At 40.7% G+C, this 19,360-nt stretch overlaps 1 protein-coding gene across 1 annotated transcript in view; it reads left to right on the forward strand.

Annotated features, from left to right (window-relative positions):
• Positions 1-18,959, forward strand: part of ryr2a (ryanodine receptor 2a (cardiac)) — a 208,275-nt gene extending 189,316 nt beyond the window's left edge. The window contains exons 98-115 of the mRNA XM_038735834.1: positions 84-356; positions 1,035-1,241; positions 1,327-1,641; positions 2,568-2,635; positions 3,292-3,433; positions 3,725-3,811; positions 5,513-5,776; positions 6,526-6,656; positions 6,961-7,003; positions 7,573-7,706; positions 8,531-8,591; positions 9,379-9,525; positions 9,956-10,090; positions 12,345-12,501; positions 13,200-13,264; positions 13,476-13,576; positions 14,288-14,339; positions 15,783-18,959. Coding sequence (XP_038591762.1) covers positions 84-356; positions 1,035-1,241; positions 1,327-1,641; positions 2,568-2,635; positions 3,292-3,433; positions 3,725-3,811; positions 5,513-5,776; positions 6,526-6,656; positions 6,961-7,003; positions 7,573-7,706; positions 8,531-8,591; positions 9,379-9,525; positions 9,956-10,090; positions 12,345-12,501; positions 13,200-13,264; positions 13,476-13,576; positions 14,288-14,339; positions 15,783-15,878 — 2,478 coding nt within the window. The 3' untranslated portion in view covers positions 15,879-18,959. The remainder of the gene's footprint in view (positions 1-83; positions 357-1,034; positions 1,242-1,326; positions 1,642-2,567; positions 2,636-3,291; positions 3,434-3,724; positions 3,812-5,512; positions 5,777-6,525; positions 6,657-6,960; positions 7,004-7,572; positions 7,707-8,530; positions 8,592-9,378; positions 9,526-9,955; positions 10,091-12,344; positions 12,502-13,199; positions 13,265-13,475; positions 13,577-14,287; positions 14,340-15,782) is intronic.
• The last annotated feature ends 401 nt before the right edge of the window (positions 18,960-19,360 follow it).

Consider the following 19,360-nt stretch of genomic DNA (forward strand, 5'->3'; position numbering starts at 1 on the left):
CACTTCAAAGAGACATCACTTGATCTGATTACAGTGTTCAGTAGTGGCAACAACTTCCTCCCACCTCTTTACTTTCTGCCCAGGTCAAAGAATCCAAGCGTCAGTTCATCTTTGATGTGGTGAATGAAGGAGGGGAGAAGGAGAAGATGGAGCTTTTTGTCAATTTCTGCGAGGACACCATCTTTGAAATGCAGCTGGCGGCTCAGATGTCTGACGCTGGTGAGCGCTCAGCAGTCAAAGAGGAGAGTGAGCGGGAGAAGCCGGATGAGGACAACCCTGAGATGGGCTTCTTCTCTGTCACCACTGTCCGCATGGCTCTGTTAGCTCTGCAGTACAACGTCATGCTGCTGATAAAGGTGAGAGCCCACGCAGCACCAAACCACTGAAGTGTCTGTATCCACGGCAACAAGTGCTGTCGGGTCTTTCAGCAAGAATCTATCTATTGGTTATTCTCTGGGCCTTAAGTATGTAAAGTCCGCAAGACCTGTTTAAGAAGGCTAGCCGCATATTAGACACACAGCATTGTAGGCTATGTAATGTTATACATGCTACAGTAACTTCTGTCAGCAGCAGCACAGCTTTGACTCATGAATACTGTTATATTCCCCATATACCCCGGTAAGATTTCGGGAAGGTATGAAGGAATAGATACCTGTGAAGCCAAGAGACAAAACGACAACACTCACATACCACACTAGTCTCAAGAAGCCCTTCCTCTTAAGTTGAAGGACTTTTCCCCCTCAGTGAGGCCTGTCAGGAGAATTGGTGTGTGCTTACAAATTTGAAGGAGAAATTTTTTGCATTTTTCCAAACTTCGAACAGATAAACCAGCTGACAAGACTGAGGCGTAACTTGCTCATCACTGCTTGGCTCAGTTGGACCTTATTTAAGTAAACATGACTGATGCTGCTGTTTGATTGGGTTACATGACAATGTGTAAATTTATTGAATTGAACAGTCCATGTTATTACTCAACAGGAAGCAGTTAAGTACCACTGTACAAACAATTCTCTTCTACCTTTCTCACTTTTAAGGTGCTGTCCATGAAGAGTTTGAAGAAGCAGGTGAAGAGGATAAAGAACATGACAGTGAAGGACATGGTCACCGCCCTGGTGTCTTTCTACTTGTCTGTGTTGCTGGGCCTCCTCCACGTGGCCTTCAGCGTGGCCCGAGGATTTTGTCGAATCTTCTACAACACCTTCATGGGAGGCAATCTAGTGGAGGGGGCCAAGACCATAAAGGTAACTATACATAATTCTAAAGGAGTTAAACAAACTCAATACAGTAAGAGCTGTTTCTAAATACACAAACCGCCTCTATCCCTAGGTGTCGGAGCTGCTGGCCAACATGCCTGATCCCACCCAGGACGAGGTCAGGGGCGAAGGGGAGGACAGAGAGAAGAGACCCTCTGAACGCAGCTCCCCAAAGGAGGACCTGGCTGACCTGGCTGTCAACACCAGTGAGACCGAGCTGCTGTCAGACATTTTTGGCCTAGACTTAAGAAGAGAAGGGGGCCAGTATAAGATCACCCCACATAACCCCAATGCCACCCTGACCGAACTGCTAAACTCCCCGGTTCCTTCCCCGGCCCCATCAAGCGCACCCACAGCACCCCTACCGGAGCTCAGACGGAGGCATCCGGTAAGTCGAAGTTATTGTTTAATGTACTTTTGTTCTTTTGCTTACTGCTTTCTTTTTTTTCTCTACAGTTTCTTTTTAACCCAGCCTATTTAACCTCATTGACAAATCAAGAATAAATCATCAAAGATCCCAAATTTTAACTTCATGTCTTTTCGGACTTGTCTCTTAAAACTGTATAACTATACATCATCACTATTGTGGTCAATTGCACAAAAATACAACATGTATCGTAGAAGGAAAACAAGACTGAATGCTAATGTGAGTATGGTGATGTACAGGTGTAATGTTTATCATGTTCACTGTCTAAGTTTAGTGTGTTTGGTGTGCTAATTAGCAATAAGCAGCTGAGGCTGATGGGAATGTCATCAGTTTTGCGTGTATTTGGTCATAAACCAAAGTGTTGGACACGATGACCCGATGATGGTCAGAGGATCAATAGATTTCAATCCATCCAATATTTGCTGAGATATTTTGATTTCTGTCACTGTCTGATTGCCGGTCCACCACTTTTGGTCCGAACAGTCATGACTAAATAAGTAACAATCCAGTTTAAAGTGTGGATAAAAACATTCTTAGTAAGAGTTTCATAGTCAAAAACAAATCTGCTTCATTAGGAATATCTGGGTGTTGTTGACTGTAAGTAATTAAATCCATGAACTGCGGTCAGATTCTTATTGAAACGTTGCTAAACATTGATTGGTGCATAGTATGTATCATCATGTTTTCCCACTTCCAAGTCCTGCCTGCTTCTGCTCAGTGAGAAGAGCACAGGAACAAAAAGAAACTTGTGTGTCATGTAAGATCAGTCATAAGAAGAAGAGGAAGAAGGAGCTGATTGAGAAAATAGGTTTTCAGGGCTTAGCATTGCTAGCAAACACTCCACCCACAAACTTGGCTTGATTGTCTAACAGTGTTTTCTGTTTCAGTCGAAGAGCTCTTCCTCAGAGGAGAAGGAAGCAACAGCCGACACAGATTGTGAACCTGAGAAAACAGAGTATGTTCTTATTTTATATTTTATCTATTGCTACACCGGCCATTGTAACTATAGTGGCTGACAAAAACACACCATGTGTGGACAGTGGAGATGTTACAGTACAGTACAGTTGGGACACAGCTATGAAATGCCGTTAAACAGCAGAACAGAAGGGTTACAGCCTGACACCATTAATTACTGGATTGTTAGAGGGGACGAATCTAACATACGTGGCCTGAACCAACATAAGATTTGTTAACTCAGGATCCTCATCCAAGGCTCTTATCCAGAGCTTTCGACAACATTCCACAGTCTTCTTCAACAGACAGCGTTATCTTTGTTGACAGAAGTTGTATAATTAGCCTGCATGTTGGCTAAGTAAAAAAAGTAAGTAGACCTTAATTTAAAGAATTGGTCAAAAGCAAATATGTTTAGTAGGTAGCCCACAGACAAAATGTTTGTACATTTGTACATGATGAAAACTTGTCTTTTGACTCAATGTTAATAGAAACTATTTGGTCTTCAGAGAAGACCAAATAGACCAAAACTCCATACCACAGAAATGGCAATTCTTTAAAAACATACTATTCACTTAGCCCTCCAGAATCTCACAGTGAAATGGCTGAAGCAGTGTTGTATTTAGCTGTTTGTAAGTTTGAATTCACGTGTGATTTCAGGGATGGACATGTAGAGAAACAACTGAAGAATGAGAAGATGAAGCCAAAAGTGAGAAGGCATCACACTTCAAAGTCTGATGAACCAGATCTGCAGGAGTCTGCCTTCTTGAAGAAGATCATAGCCTACCAGAGGAAGCTACTGGTACAGGGAACTTTTCTGTTTCACCTTGCTGGTCAGCTCTACCTGTCAACTCAGTATTTTCCAATCCAACTGAAAACATTTCACTCAGTTTCAGTCACTGTTGGTTAAAAGCAGTGTGGACAGTAAAAGTGAGGAGGAGAGCTCTCATATAATTGCAGTTATGTAAATGAAAGCTAGCAGGCATCACTGAAGATTTGAGTGATTTTCATGCGATAACACAAGCGATTATGTGAACAGCACAATTGTAAAGCATTTGATTTATGTAAGAGCTTATTCCTGTCTCCCCTGCAGAACTACTTTGCCAGGAACTTTTACAATATGAGGATGCTGGCGCTGTTTGTTGCCTTTGCAATCAACTTCATCCTCCTGTTCTATAAGGTAATGTTATACAAGGGATGTGGCTTTTTCTAGGAAATGGAAAACGCATTCTTCACAAACCCTCTTTCCTTGTAACACGTGGATCAAGAGTTACCACAGTTTGTCCAACAAGCACTACAGGAAATTATTGCGGTGTTGGTGTGTTGATACAGGTTATGGTAGAAGATGTATGTAACGACAACGGTGTGTTGTCTTTTCAGGTGTGAATGTGCAATTCTAGAAAGTCATCAGAGCAGCAGTAATTTGCTCCTCCATCTCCATCCATGCTTTTGAGTTAAACATGGAAATTAGCCCAATGGTATAAAGTACATGCATACATATAGCCCTAATGCAAAGATTGCAAATAAGAGGAAGACTTAAATATCTTTCTATTAACATTGAGTCAAAAGACAACATATAATGTGAAAGTTGCAGCTCATAGTGATGGACCCACGGATAACTGTCACAAAACTGCAGTTCCCCTCAGCTCTGCAGAGCTTGTTAGTGTCTTTCAGCTTTTTATTTTGGTTTAATGGCCCATAACTTGTTACTGTTTTAAGTGACCAAGCTCTAAAAACCCACTGTACACTATCTTCTTAACAGCAGACAGATACAGTTAGATACTAGTTTGTGAACATAGTGAAGCAGCATAGTTTAGCAGCTAAAGAGACAGATTTCCCTCAGGAGATGGTGGAGACCCAAAACAGAGCTAAAAGAGAGAGATTATTGAATTACTCCACGTCGTGTAGACATCATTTACATAAGATGAAAATATGTTGTATTTATTGTATGTATTTACAGCTCGCCCTGCTGCCTCTAAGTGACCAATAAAGTAGTCGGTTTGTTATCACACTTCACAAATAGGGGTTACAACTTAATTGGAATTATGCAAAATATAAACATCACAATTAACTTTGCTGTATACACCACAAAATAAGGACCAATATTTAAAAAAAGTTAATATCATCTCCCGGACAAAGTCTTAACAAAATAGAACATAATAGCAGTGTTTATGTTGTAGGACTATTAGATTGGATAACTTTAAATTATTCTTTAAAGTCCAAGTACATTTATTGTTATTCATCAACATACCAAGTGTGCAAATGAATAAATGCCATTTCTTATGGTCCACATTGCTAAAAACAAGATCACAATAAACAGCTTACAAGATAGTATACACCACAACACAGTTACTAACACTAGACGAGACAAAAGAGCAGATCTATTTCTGTAAGACAGGGTGCACATTGAGTGGCTGGAGCATAATAAAGTGTGTAGTGCAACCCGGATCTCAACTCATACTTAATAATAGCAGCATCAGAAGTATTGAAAATAATAATAATAGTACTAGTAGAAGTATTTTGACAGAGGCGGGAGTCATGGTTAAATAGTTAAGTAGTTAAAGGATTTAAATAAATATAGAGTGAAATAAATTAAGAAATTAAAATATTCAGGTTTTCATCTTACTGTGTCCACTCACTAAAAGGTAAATGGTGTGGGGGAATGAAGCCCTCTCTGCCTATCTATAAAAAGCTTAAACATGCTAAAAGGTAGTATATTGTATTGTAAGGCTAAGCTATAGAATAGCATGTGTTGCTTGTATTATATCCTGCCCATCAATTTGTCATCAGGGTGACAACATGCTTACAGTCATGTTGTTTTTTGTCTACCAGACCTAGCTTGATTTCTACATTTAAAGGACTAATTCATTGTGCCTACCAGGTTTCTACATCCTCATCTGTGATGGAGGAAAGGGAAGTGGTATACACCAGCAGCCAACCAGACAACAGTGTTCAGTGGGATCCACTGGGAGGAGAAGCAATGGAGACAAAGGAGGGGGTGATGGATGAGGCGCCCCTAAAGCCTGTCACAGTCCGTTTTGTCCTGGAGGAGAGCACCGGATACATGGAGCCTATGTTACGGATCCTGGCCATCCTGCACACTGTCATCTCCTTCTTCTGCATCATCGGATACTACTGTCTAAAGGCACAGTTCTGACTACTGATATATACAGAAGGGTGAAAAATTAAAGGAAAAACCTGAATAAATGAGTGGAGAAACATTGTGAAATCAGATGCTTCCACAAAGGTGACCTTTTGCTAAACCCCTCCACCGAACAGCAACAGTATCATAGCTTAGTAAACTAAACTTGGCCCTGCAGTCCCGTCAGGCTTTGGCTTATTCTACATACTAAGGCAGTGTGCATGGGACTAACAAGCCCAAGTGGGCGAGTGAATGTGTGGCGTGCACCAAAAGAACGGCAAAGGTCTGAATACTTGACCCCTACAGTGAGGGGGTCTGCTGGCTCTGTTACACTGTGGGAGACTTGGTCCTGCGTGGTTTGGGTCCACTTGTCCCCTTAGAGGAAAGGGTCACTGCAAATCAATACAAAGTTGTTCTGAGTGATCACCTGTATCTAATGATAAAACATTTCTATTTTGGACCAAGATTTTAGACAACACTCCCCACCACCATCATCATCAAAAAACCTAATCAAGGAATATCTTGTGGAAGAATGGTGTTCATGTCTCCAGTAGAGACTTGGAGAATCAATGCCAAGGATCACTGACGCTGTTCTTGCAGCACATGGTGGCCCAACACCTTACTGAGACACTTTATGTTGTTTTTTCCTTTGATTTGTCACTCGTCTTAAATAGTGGAATCTGTGTCCTGTATTTGTCATTAAAAACCTATAACACTCCTATATTGTGTGTGTGTGTGTGTGTGATATGTAGGTGCCACTGGTGATCTTTAAGCGTGAGAAGGAGGTGGCCAGGAAGCTGGAATTTGATGGCCTTTACATCACAGAGCAACCGTCTGAGGATGACATCAAGGGGCAGTGGGACAGACTGGTAATCAACACACAGTGAGTAGAGTCTGTGTGTGCAAGAGTGTATATGTAGATAAGCTTGTTGTGCCAATGACCAGGAGATTTGTGAAGAACTAGAGGAAGAACGTGAGATGTCATTTGAAAAAACCATCTGTATTTAACGCAATAACTGATTCCTGGTCCTGGTCCTGATTCCATTACAAACTGTGAGCAAACAAACCCTAAAAGTGTAAACCCTTGTAAATGCGTTTTTTATTGCAGTTCTTTACAGTTGTGTTTTTAGAACAGTAAACCTTTATAGATGATGTGACTCATGAGTCTTTTTGCCTCTGATTTTCAGATCTTTTCCCAACAACTACTGGGATAAGTTTGTGAAGAGGAAGGTAGGTGCCACCACTAGGAGTCCTCCTAAAATGGCACTAAAAGTTCTAAGCTGGCCGTTTCTTTTAAAAGCTATTCACAAAGCTGCTGAGAAAAAACTCAAACTGAGGAAGGAACTGAGAGAACTGCTAAGCTAAGAGAAGGAGTAAGGCTTTCTCAATATGTCCACAGTGATTGGGTGACAGCCCTGACGCACGTTTCTTCCTCCTGATCAGCTCTGCTGTGAACCCATGAATATCTCCTATTTGGTTAAGTGACTCTTGAGACTATTGTGCCCTGCTGAAGTTTAATTAAAAAAATACAAATTTGTTGAATCTATTTGACAAATTAGGAGGTAGGGACATACTACTGAATTGCCCCTAGCAAAATCTTTAAATATATCCACTGTAAAGACATTTACACATACATGGATGCAGAAAAGGCAGAAATCGTTGCAGAAAGATTAATCAGAATGTAGCAAATTAGGTTTTTTAACACCCAAAATGTTTTGGACCCTCCACTTAATGTGTCCCTTGCTAGTTGAGATGTTCCAGTGGAAAGTGGATCTTTAAGAAGTCCTGCTCTTCCTCAGGTGATGGATAAATATGGAGAGTTCTACGGTCACGACCGCATCAGTGAGCTGCTGGGAATGGACAAGGCTGCTCTGGACTTCAGCGATGCTCACAAAAAGAGAAAGCCCAGGAGAGACAGCTCACTGGCTGCTGTGTGAGTGTGTGTGTGTGTGTGTGGAGACAAATATGTATTAATTGATTTAATATATAATGTGTTTAACAGTTACCTGCACACTAAGAGCTTGATTTTAACACTCAGGTTTAATTTGATTATTTTTATTTTCAGTACACATGAAGCTTTATTTACTGTATTTTGTTGTGGCAGTAATGTTCCTGCATGCATTGAACAACCAAGTTAATCTAAGTAGAGCTTTTATTAATGCATAAAAACTTAACAACTTTGATTTACTGAGCAAGGTGCGCACAATCCCATTGGCTATCGTCTGACGGCGATTAAGCCTCTGGGGGCACAAACAGTGAACAGGTTCCAGCTGTGGTGGCCACACATCAGTTCAGGTGATCTAATAATGTGAAAGTAACAATACTTATTATCTTCCGCCTGCTGATACTAGCTTCTCTGTCTGATGCATTCACTAAATAAGTTGCCAATTTAAGTGCCTCTTTTTTCAAACACCATTTCAGATTGTGTGAGTCATTCATATATTAATAAACAAAAGGATACTCATCCATTTCTCCAGATCACACACTGGACATATTCCAAATCAGTGCACCCACATGTTACAATATGCAGAGGCATGTACCAGCCCTAGTCTGAGAACAGACTTATGAATAATGCCCAACAGGCTGATCTGTACACACTTGGATTGGGAGTTGTTGATATCAGGTTTTACTGGCAGGACTTGTATTCACCCTGAAATCAAGGTCTGCTTCAGTGGCTGAACTTGGGCAAAAAGTCCTCTGGCCATATGGTATGACACATGATCACCCTCTGTGAGCCTCTTCTCCATCTGTCATCAGGCTGAACTCCATTGATGTCAAGTACCAGATCTGGAAGCTGGGGGTTGTATTCACAGACAATGTAAGTATGTAGAAGCACAAGATCATTCACCAGCCATGTTTGACTCCATCATGTCGATTCACAGCAGAATCACAAATAACAAGCTTTTCTTGATTTAAGAATTATAATATTATCATGTTGTCCTCTTTAATTCCAGAGGTTTACATTAGTGAGAATTAAGTAGTTGAAATAAAGTTATACATTAATGTATACAGGGTTTAGGAGTGGCTGTGAGTGTGTGTGTGTGAGTGAATGTATTAGTTTCTTTGTGATGATCAGTTGGCACCTTACATGGCAGCTACTGTCATCAGAGTGTGAATGTGACATGTAGTGTAAGATTCTCTGAGTGTACATAGTACAAATGATCCTGTAAGTATACTGGATGATAATAAAATATAAAACCGTGGCCTAATGTGCCGTCCTCGCAGACATTTTCAGATTTCTGATTTAAATGCACTATACTATCAGAACGTTACACTATATATTCTATTTCACTATATATATATTTACTATAGTTACCTTACACTGACTTAGTGAATAAGGTTGCAGCTTATGTGGTTTCTAGCAGACATTGGAATATTTTGGAAACAACAAATTTATTACCTGAGCATGGACAGAAACAAAAACTAAAAAGTGTCCTAATTGAAAACAAACATTATGTAATCGTTTTACACTTAATGTTGCTACAAACTGAACACTGGAAAGCACAGATGTGAATTTATATTAAGCTCTCTCTCTCTCTCTCTCTCTCTCTCTCTCTCTCTCTCTCTCTCTCTCTCTCTCTCTCTCTCTCTCTCCTTCCGGTCAGTCCTTCCTGTATCTGGCCTGGTATATGACCATGTCCATCCTGGGCCACTATAACAACTTCTTTTTTGCTGCTCATCTGCTTGACATCGCCATGGGCTTCAAGACACTGCGGACCATTTTGTCCTCAGTAACACACAATGGCAAACAGGTAAACAGCTACATACTCAGCTACAGTACTGTCATCATAAATACTGCACACTATTGTGACTGTTGCCAGCAGTTTAGACATTAATGGCTGTGTGATGTGCTATTTTGAGGGGACAGCAAATTTACACTGTTATACAAGCTGTACACTGACTACTTTACATTGTAGCAAAGTGTCATTGCTTCAGTGTTCAAATATTTACAAATATGTGAGGGGTGTACTCACTTTTGTGAGATACTGTACATAAAATAAAAAGAAATAATACATTCCAAGTGTACTGATAGACAGATCAAACATCATACACAACATATCCAGTATGTTTACCGACCAGCTCACATTTGTCTTAACTATGCAAAAAAAGCTGACTCTTATTTTCCCACTATTCTGAGACATGTCTCATGTTCTCCACCTTATTCTTTCTCCTGTCTTCCAGCTGGTGTTGACAGTTGGCCTGTTAGCAGTGGTGGTGTACCTCTACACAGTAGTGGCCTTCAACTTCTTCAGGAAGTTCTACAACAAGGGCGAAGATGGAGAACTGCCAGACATGAAGTGTGACGACATGCTGACAGTGAGTATGAGCAGTGAATTGCTTTTAGGTGCTGCAGTGCAGTCAGACACAATCTCAACATATTGCGCTTTGCTGTGCTGGAATGGTAAATACAGTTGACTGACAGCGGGTAAAAGCAGCATCTCGAAATATGGCACGACTTTGCTGGTCAGTGTTGAGTGAGCATAATGACAACATTTTACATGGAGATTGAAACACGTACTTAATGTAACATGTAAGAGATAGAAACCATTAGGATATCTGACATTAAATGAATAAGCTTTAACTGAATGCATGAGGTGGCGGTTATATGTAAGACTGGGCACCAGTCACTAGTGACAGCCAGTAGTGTTTGAGATAAAGCACTGTGATCTGGACCACAAGCTATTCTGGGATCTGAGACTGACCATTTCTGGTTACTGTTCAAAGAAAACATCTCCACATTACTTTGTTCTTTGGTCATCTGCATGGTAGAGTGTTGTTAAATGTAAAGACCGTGGTTCCGCTTGCTCCCTCTTAGCTGCTGTTCAGTCTCATTGCTCTAGGCGGTAGCTGTTCTGGCTGATAATGTCAGTAAAGCCGGTCTCATTGAAAGTAGGAAGTATCCTGTTGAGCCTGTCAGTAAAAAGGAGCCAGCACCATTTATGGACAGAAAGTCATGAGTCAGAGCACCCTCCGTCACCCTCCAGCTCTGTCTGCGGTCCAGCTGAGCTACTCTAAGGTGCAGGCATCTGTTAGCTTTTTAGGAATAGCAACAGTGTACGTTGCAGTAAGAAAGAAAGAATGTCATGCTACCCTCCTGGGGTGTTTCGTGATGCTGGGTACAGTTTCATTATATGTGGTGTTATCCTTTACACTTCCGCAAAGTTTGTAAGGCAGGTTAGCTCAACTCAGGTATAACCAGGTAGGAAGTCAAATATGTAGGAATAGCCTGTCACTGATGGAGGCTCGAAACCGGTAAGGAAGAGTGAATTACATCTGTGTTGAGGCTGTTCCCTCCTGCCAAGCCATCTGAAAGAAATACTATATAAGGCCTCTATGCTGTGTGCTTTCTGGGGGTGGGAGGGGGCCTTCTGTCACCCAGAAATTTCAGGACACACACACTCTAATCCCCTGTGGTCAGCCACCCATAGCATTCTGTAGAGCTCTTTTGTTTCCTATTAAGGGGCCGGGTGGCAGGTCTGCCCTCTGCCTTGTCTACAGGAGTTGACAGGAGTTGTGAATAAATCCCTTACAATAACACTGAAAGCAAGACGAGAGGATCTGAGATGATGTCTCCTTTTCTGATCACTTGTTCCTCTCTTAGCCTTCATTTTTCTCACTCTGTACTCTATACACAGAGTATGTCCGACATGGACATGGACACATTCTTATTCTTACACTGACTTATTCTGTTTCTTTGAACTTGATTTGAAAGTGGTTATTGTTTACTGGATTTTATTGTTCTTTGTGGAAACACACAGTGCAGAAGCATTTCCATGTATTTGGACATGGATGTACCACTTTGGTTCAGGTGTGATTGATTGTTTTAAACTTTTCTAACTAATACTTGCATTGTTAAAAGGCTAACAGTCTGCACAGATGAAGAAATATGGACTATTGAAGATCCTCTTTTCCTTTTTTTGTTTAACTAAAACTTAATACATAATTATTAGTTCATTAAACAGTTACATTTGTTCACCCTCTGACCTGCAATTTTTAAATACGGAAAAAGATTTGCACATTGTATTTCAGTAAAGCTGCTGTAAATTCAGTCTGTGTGAGTTGCAGTAATCACAGCTCATTTATGTATTTAAGTATGACTTGTGCAGAAAACCACATATAAGTAGTTATTTAGAAAACCTTACTTTGACATGGAAATGATCTCTCTAAGCAAAGCCTGTGGTGAACTTTGCATTAGCTTTATGACCTATGTGATAGGAATATCACTCGAAAGCTACGTGTCTGGTTTTAAGTGTCAACCCACTGTTTAGTTCACAGAACGGTACGTGATGCCTGGCTTCAGTCTCCTCTACCATCGCTGTGATCTCTATTTCCACAAAGTTTTCTTTTCTCTTTTGGTCCACAATGTTCCTGACTAAACCCTCAGCTGTGCTTTTATAGAAAGTTACAAAAGTTTTTAAGGATCAAATATAAGCAGAACGTTGGTTCCAGTTGAAGTTTAAATCTAGGAAAAATACTAGTAATATTTCAAATCTAGTACATTACATTTCTTCTCCCCTCTGTCTTTCTTTCTCCCCGCTTCTTCTTCTATGTCTCTCGCCCTCTCTCCCAGTGCTACATGTTCCACATGTATGTAGGTGTGAGAGCGGGTGGAGGGATCGGTGATCAGATTGAGGACCCAGCGGGTGACGAGTATGAGATCTATCGCATCATCTTTGACATCACTTTCTTCTTCTTTGTCATTGTAATCCTCCTGGCCATCATCCAGGGTAGAGATCCAACACACACACACACACACACACACACACACACACTGTAAAGAAGGGTGGGAATGGGTCCGTAGAGCTAAAACTAGTCCTGGACTGCCAACATCACCATGAATAAATGGCATATGACCAGTAAAGAAAAATGTACATTATGGTTTCCAGGAGTCACTTATCCTGTTGCGTTGCTCCACACAAAACTTCACTGCTACATTGTTCATCCAGCAGATCAGAACATGTTGCTGTGGTTTTGTGGTGAGGTTGACAGATGCCATAGATGTATACTGGATATCCCATACTGTTTTTTCACAGCAGACACAGGTAACAACTCATGCCAGTGAACCAACATGATAATGAACCCGAAACAACTACATGGAATTCAGCCATGATTCATTATATTAATGACAGCTGTGCTGACATTGGTCAGATGTAATATTGAGCTTGCAGTCAATAATCTGCCTTTGTATCACATAAACCCAAATAAAATTGTTATAATAGTAATAAGAAGACTGTAAGACGCCTTCTTGAATAGGAGATCAGACTCAGATAGAGCCAGTACTGTTGAAGGTCCACTGGATAAAACAAAAGACTTGTGGTTTTCAGGTGGTTGTGGGCCAGTTAGTTAATGTGAAACCATGTTGACTTCAAGAGATTGTGGGCCAGGTTGAATAACCTCTACACCCTCTGTGGTCTGAAAATTCTAGGGTTGATCATCGATGCTTTTGGAGAGCTGAGAGACCAGCAGGAACAAGTGAAAGAAGACATGGAGGTGAAAGGACACACACACACACATCCTGTAGCACAGTGCATTATACAGCATATTTTGTTACAGCATCCAGTAGCCCACCTCCAAATCTCCTGTCATATTCCCATGTGGATATTTACGTCTTCATACATTTGCATGACACCCAGATGCAGGTTGCAATGGAACACCCAACAGACAAATGTTTTGTGTAACTGAACACGTGTTTCTCTTCCAGACCAAATGCTTTATCTGTGGAATAGGCAACGATTACTTTGACACAGTGCCACATGGCTTTGAAACGCACACGCTACAGGAGCACAACTTAGCCAACTACCTGTGAGTATGTTTGTGCACGTTAGTATGTGTGGACTTGTACCTCAAACTTATTCCAACCATAGTGTTTTATAACTAGGGCCTGGATTCTGCAAAATTATGTACAGGGAGCATTTCATCATTACTATCATAGATACTGTGTCTTATGCAGCACACCTGAATGAACTGCATAAGGCTGCACTCTCATTGGTCTTTGATTCTGATTTATGGACTGGGGTTTTTCTGAGTAGTGACACAACCATTTAAACACTGGTGTGGCTGTTTGAGGCTCCTTGTGTCCCCAGAAGCTGACCCCCAATGCCACTCAGCTACAGTACATTCCCTGCTAACACGACATGTGGCTAATCTTTTGTTTATGTTGAAGTTGTATCAGAACATATCCAACATGATGGTGGAAACATTTCTCATCTGTGCAATTTTGGAGATGTCTTAAACCTTCCCTTGAGACAGTATTACTAGAATGGAATAAATAGAGGCTGGATCTCAGAACAATTCTCAGAGACAGTGAAGAAGACCTCTCAAACCACAGGCGTCAGCGGGGACTTTGTCACACATTCACTTCTCCTCCTCGTTTAAAAAATATGATTCAAGGTGAAAGCTTTAGGATTATGTGTCTGTGATGTGATGTTGACGTATGTGTGATAATGTCAGTGGATATGTTTTTCTAATACGTGTGTGTGTGTGTGTGTGTGTGTGTGTGTGTGTGTGTTTCAGATTCTTTGTGATGTATCTCATCAACAAAGATGAAACAGAGCACACAGGCCAGGTAAACCAGCTCATTTCCCTTTGTAGTAAATATATAAATATATATATGAATAAATATGCATGTGATGCTGGCTAGTACGGCTCAGCTTCAAACTCCTGCATTACTGATCCCTGCTGTTGGCTGCTTGCATTGTTAAAGCCTCCCGTATGCTTAAAACAAAGTGTTTGTCGGCTTCTTTAACAGTTTGTAACCCCTGTCCAGTGGTGGAATAGGGGGAGGGCTGTGTGATAACTGAAGACAGACGGCAGCCACTGTGCGGTGACTGGCCCGGTGTGTAGAGCTGTGAAAAAGGGCAGGATCTGAACTTTTTGTATTTGGAACTAAGTGCAACACGTGAACGTCTTTGAGGGACTTTGTCCCAGCAGTTTTCGCTGTTATCCCCAATTGCATGATTCCTCACGTCACTACTCTGTATGACAGCAGGCTTTTCGCCCAGCTTTAAAGTCTGGCCATTTAAAGCAGGTAGAAACGGCATAGTCAAACATAATAGTTAGTTTGAAGCATACTGAGGCCTGTATTGGCTCCGTGTTTGAAGCTTACACTGCTGTTACTAGGGCTGTGCGATATGACTAAAATCTCACATCCCAATATATCCCAATATTACATTTTTTTGTAAATTCAATGAAATATTATTAACTCATGATTTTTCTCTGCATCATAAAGGTGAGGTAAGCTATTCTGGAGAAATCCAACACCAGGGCAAATACCATGATATAGAGTGAACAAGGACACAGCAAGTAATGTAACTAATGTTAGCTAGGTTGTGGGTTAGCAAGTTGTTGCTACTTGCTGCTGCTATACAAACATGAGAGGACGAGACGGTCCCAGAGCAGCACAGCAGCTCCAGACAGCCATACAACTCTCCTGCTGCTATAGCTAACATCACAACAACAGCATGTTTTCGAGAACTAGAAAGTCAGCTGAATGTCTTTGGGCACATCATGGCAGGAACTGCTGGAGTGCTGTTGCTTGGCTCGTCCAAACAACAGATTTCTCTCTTTGGTCTGAACTCCTCATTTTTGCTTGCATGGTCTGAGTTCTCCTGTTCAGTATTTTCCAGTTATGAGTAAACTTCACTCTCCTCCACGTTTATATATTGTTATTGCAAATCTTCCCTTCAACACCGGCAAGTGTGGATGAATGGACCGCAGTGAAGTTAGTTTCAGTTTGGATATTAGTTTTACGTCGAATAGATGACAGATGTCTGAATATCCAACGTAAAAGTAACTTCACCGTGGTGCAAAGTCGTCCCCAAAGTGTTGAATTTGCGACACAACGAAATAAACGATAGAGCATAATTTTAAACGATAGACATCAAACGATATATATCATGATATCGCACGGCCCTAGCTGTTACTAAACTCAACAGTATGTAAATGACACAAGTCAGACTCTAAATAATTGTAAGCCCTTCCTTCCTCCTCCCATCTGTCTGTTTTAAAGGAGTCTTACGTGTGGAAGATGTACCAGGAGCGTTGCTGGGAGTTTTTCCCAGCTGGTGACTGTTTCCGGAAACAGTACGAGGATCAGCTCAACTGATCAACAGACACTTCTTTCACACAGTAACCTGTTCAAGGCCCTCTTCAGCCATCTTCCCTCAAAACTTCTTACTGGTCTCTGAGGAGTGCCAGTTTTACCAAACGATGGGTTCTACACTCGGCTACACTCCCAGTCCAGGAGAATCTACATCTCCAGCGTCCTCTACAGGTCCCACCCCAAGCCTTCCTCCCAGCTCTTCCTCATTCAGACAGCCAACTCCCCAGCTCTGCCCCAACTTCCAGCACACTTTGTTTGGAATGCTTCTAAGACTCTGTACATAGAAAGTATCAGATCATATGCTGTACAATATGTGAATGGTGGCACGTCAAGGTTTTTTGGCTCAGATGATGACTTATTTGCCTCATCTTGTTGTACATTCACAGTAACAAGCAAAAAATACTAAGGAATAATGGAGCACGGCAAAAAGGAAGGACCCAAAGACGGACAGAGGAGGAGAGTGAAAAGAAGATAATGAGAGGATTCCTCCTGAATGAATTTCAGGACAACGATGGATACACAAAGAGCAGAGACTTTACATGTGTACAATGCACGTTGCATGTAGGTATAGGGGGTGGACACAAAAGAGAAAGACTTCTACAACTCTGCTGTAACCCAGCACACGAGCTCTGCAATAAATCTGACCCTTGAGAAGCTTGCGTGTTATCTTCTGTTGAGACTGTCATAGAGGTGATGGTTTGAATAAACTCTGAGGTAACTTTTTTTTAGGCTCTTTAGTTCATGGTACATGCCAAGTGGGAATTCTATAAGGTGCCTCAACATAATCTCATCTAGTCTCCAGAACTACAATACCACAGAGTTGAATCAACAGCTCTGTGACACTCAACAAAAAATGAACATCCTGCTCTTCACAAATAGGGCCGTTGTACTGGATTGAGTTAGCGTTGTTTCCAGATGTTAGCTTTGTGTCCACACCCTGTACACGCCAACACTGTGTGTGAAGGGCTCCTTAACTAAGCGTACACATTGCTAGCAACGTGATCAACAGTCCATTTTGTTAAAGTCGTAATCCTCCATCAGCTTGAAAGTTGACCACATCTTTTCTCTTTTTTTGAAAGCCTACATAAATAAATAAATGTCCCCAAAACAATGCTTGCAAAATAGTTGAATCCATAATAGACATATTTGGTAACTCTGAATTGATCTTTTTACTTTTTACTTGATCGTTTGCCCCAGTAGCAGCATGGCTTTAGGAAACAGATGTCTCTGTGTGTCTGTCCAACTACTGGTCAGACTGCCATGTCATTTACATGCTCCCTTTTTAACTTTACTGACCACATGTTCCAACAACACCCTTCAGACAAACATGACATTTTTTGCCCCACTGCTGGTCAAGGCTCCAAGAATAGCTAAGTAGTCAGCATGCTATTTCTGTCCAACAGTATTGTGAGAAAAAAACATCACAGACAAGAAATGCTACTTAATTAGGGCTTGCTTGGTATATGTGTTAATCAAATAAAGAGTTTTATATAAAAGCAATACCAAAGCAGCAAACAAGTGATTTATCTGTTATAAACTTTATAGCTGCAGACAAACTTAGTGTGTGCTTGTTAGCTAAGAGAAATAATGAGACTGAAGCATGTTTCCTGAAGTATGAATGCACAGCAAGGGCAGGCTCACAACAGATGATCAATGGATGGATGAAAGTAGAGGGAAGGGACACGGGAGGATACAGTGCCTTACTACACCAGCGGTAAGCTATGCAAGCTGGAGGAGGAGAGAGGGACGTCAGAGAGCTTCACATAGATACCATGTAAAGACTGGTGATAACAGAGCTGGGTGTTTATGAAAGACAGAAATATGCCACGTGGGAGGACTATAGGAATGTAAAAAGGGGGTTGGAAGAAGGACGGACAGAGGAATGTCCTCAGGACCACTGTTATTGGAAATATAAAATGAGGGCATGTCTCATTGTCTCAGTAAGCAGTTTTGATGCAGACCTGAGTTGAAATAGCCTCATTTCCAATTCTTTCAATTTTATGCTTGCTTGTGCATATAGGGTTGTTACAATTTTCAAAAAACAAACAATTTAATATGATTTAACTGATTCTGTTTGATTATATAGTATGTCAGATGCTTTGAAAGCCATCTAGTCGAGTCTGGGAGGTCAGATTTCAGTTTTCAAATGACTGCAGGAAATGAGGTCAAACTTCATCCTGACTGAAGATTGAGTCCGAACGTTCAACAGCAGGCGAGAGTGAAGTGTGTCACTAGTAGTAGTGTTAACGTGAGAGGAACCTCTACTCTTCTCATACATATAGGATAAGACTGTGCCACTTGTCAAGCGCAGATGGCTTCTTCCTTTTAACAAAAGCGTAAAATTCATTGGGGTGACTTTTTAATTTTTTCAATTTCGTATTTAAATGCAAATCAGGGCAGGCAGAAAAAGATACCTTCCATAGGGCACATTTCATGACTTACAAAGTTTGGCCCTTGTAGGATGTGGGTCAGAATGCACACACAAGGGAAAAATGAATGATACTATCAGAAACAAAGTAATCTATTTAAAGCATAATTATTATTGTTGTCTTTTAATTCACTAATTCATTCCTCAGTGATGGGATGTGTGTGTGTTGGTTGGACCTCAGTCTATCTATCCGTTTTCTTTCTCTTTTTTGTGATGATCTTATGCAATACAGCAAACAGAGTTACTCTTTTTGTATAGGCATTCTCCAAGAAAAACTATCTCAGAAAAAAACAATGCCATTGCATGTTTATTATGCGGGTTTAATAAACAAATATAACAAAATCTATGTCACCCATGAATTGTTTAACAGGATTATTTAAGATGAATTAAGATTTCTGTAATATTGTATTTAAGTGTTGTGGGCTTCATTGTAACTCTTCAAGTCATTTACCACAACTGCATCGCTTTGAAAAACAGTGGTTCCTGCTTTTCCCTCACTTAACCATGTCTGTTTTAATATACTACGAGTCAAAGGTTTGTTTAAGGATCATTTGGTTTTAAGCTCAAGCAATAGCCCTTCAGGGAGTGTACGGGAGCTGACTGACCGTTGTAAATTGCAAACAAAGGCAAATCAAATAAAAGCTTGCTTAACTTGTCTCAGATTAAAATACAATTCATGAATTTATTATCTATGTATTTATTTATTTTATTTACTTAACAAATGATGCTAAGGAAATAAAACTAAGATTGTTCTGTCAAACTAGTTTAGCACTTAATCTTACAGGTGCAATAGATATTAAAGTGAAATTATATTGGCTTTTTGCACAAAACCACCATCACATACATAAAAGGTTTGGCTGACCATTGCCAGTCACTCCGCTTTCTAAATAGTGGTGATCCTGTTTTGTAAACTTTCTGAGAAAGTGACACTTTCCCAGGCTCAGCATCCAGTCTGCACTTGGTTTGGTTTCTGTAAACCTGAGGGACTATTAGTTAAGCATGTGGAAGTAAATTAAGTTTTATGACATGAAATTCTTCAGTAGTGATGAATTAGCAT

This window comes from Micropterus salmoides, unplaced genomic scaffold (genome assembly GCF_014851395.1).
Source record: "Micropterus salmoides isolate LMB-PRFRI ecotype aquatic unplaced genomic scaffold, ASM1485139v1 Ms_hic_scaffold_21, whole genome shotgun sequence".
Classification (NCBI taxonomy): domain Eukaryota; kingdom Metazoa; phylum Chordata; class Actinopteri; order Centrarchiformes; family Centrarchidae; genus Micropterus; species Micropterus salmoides.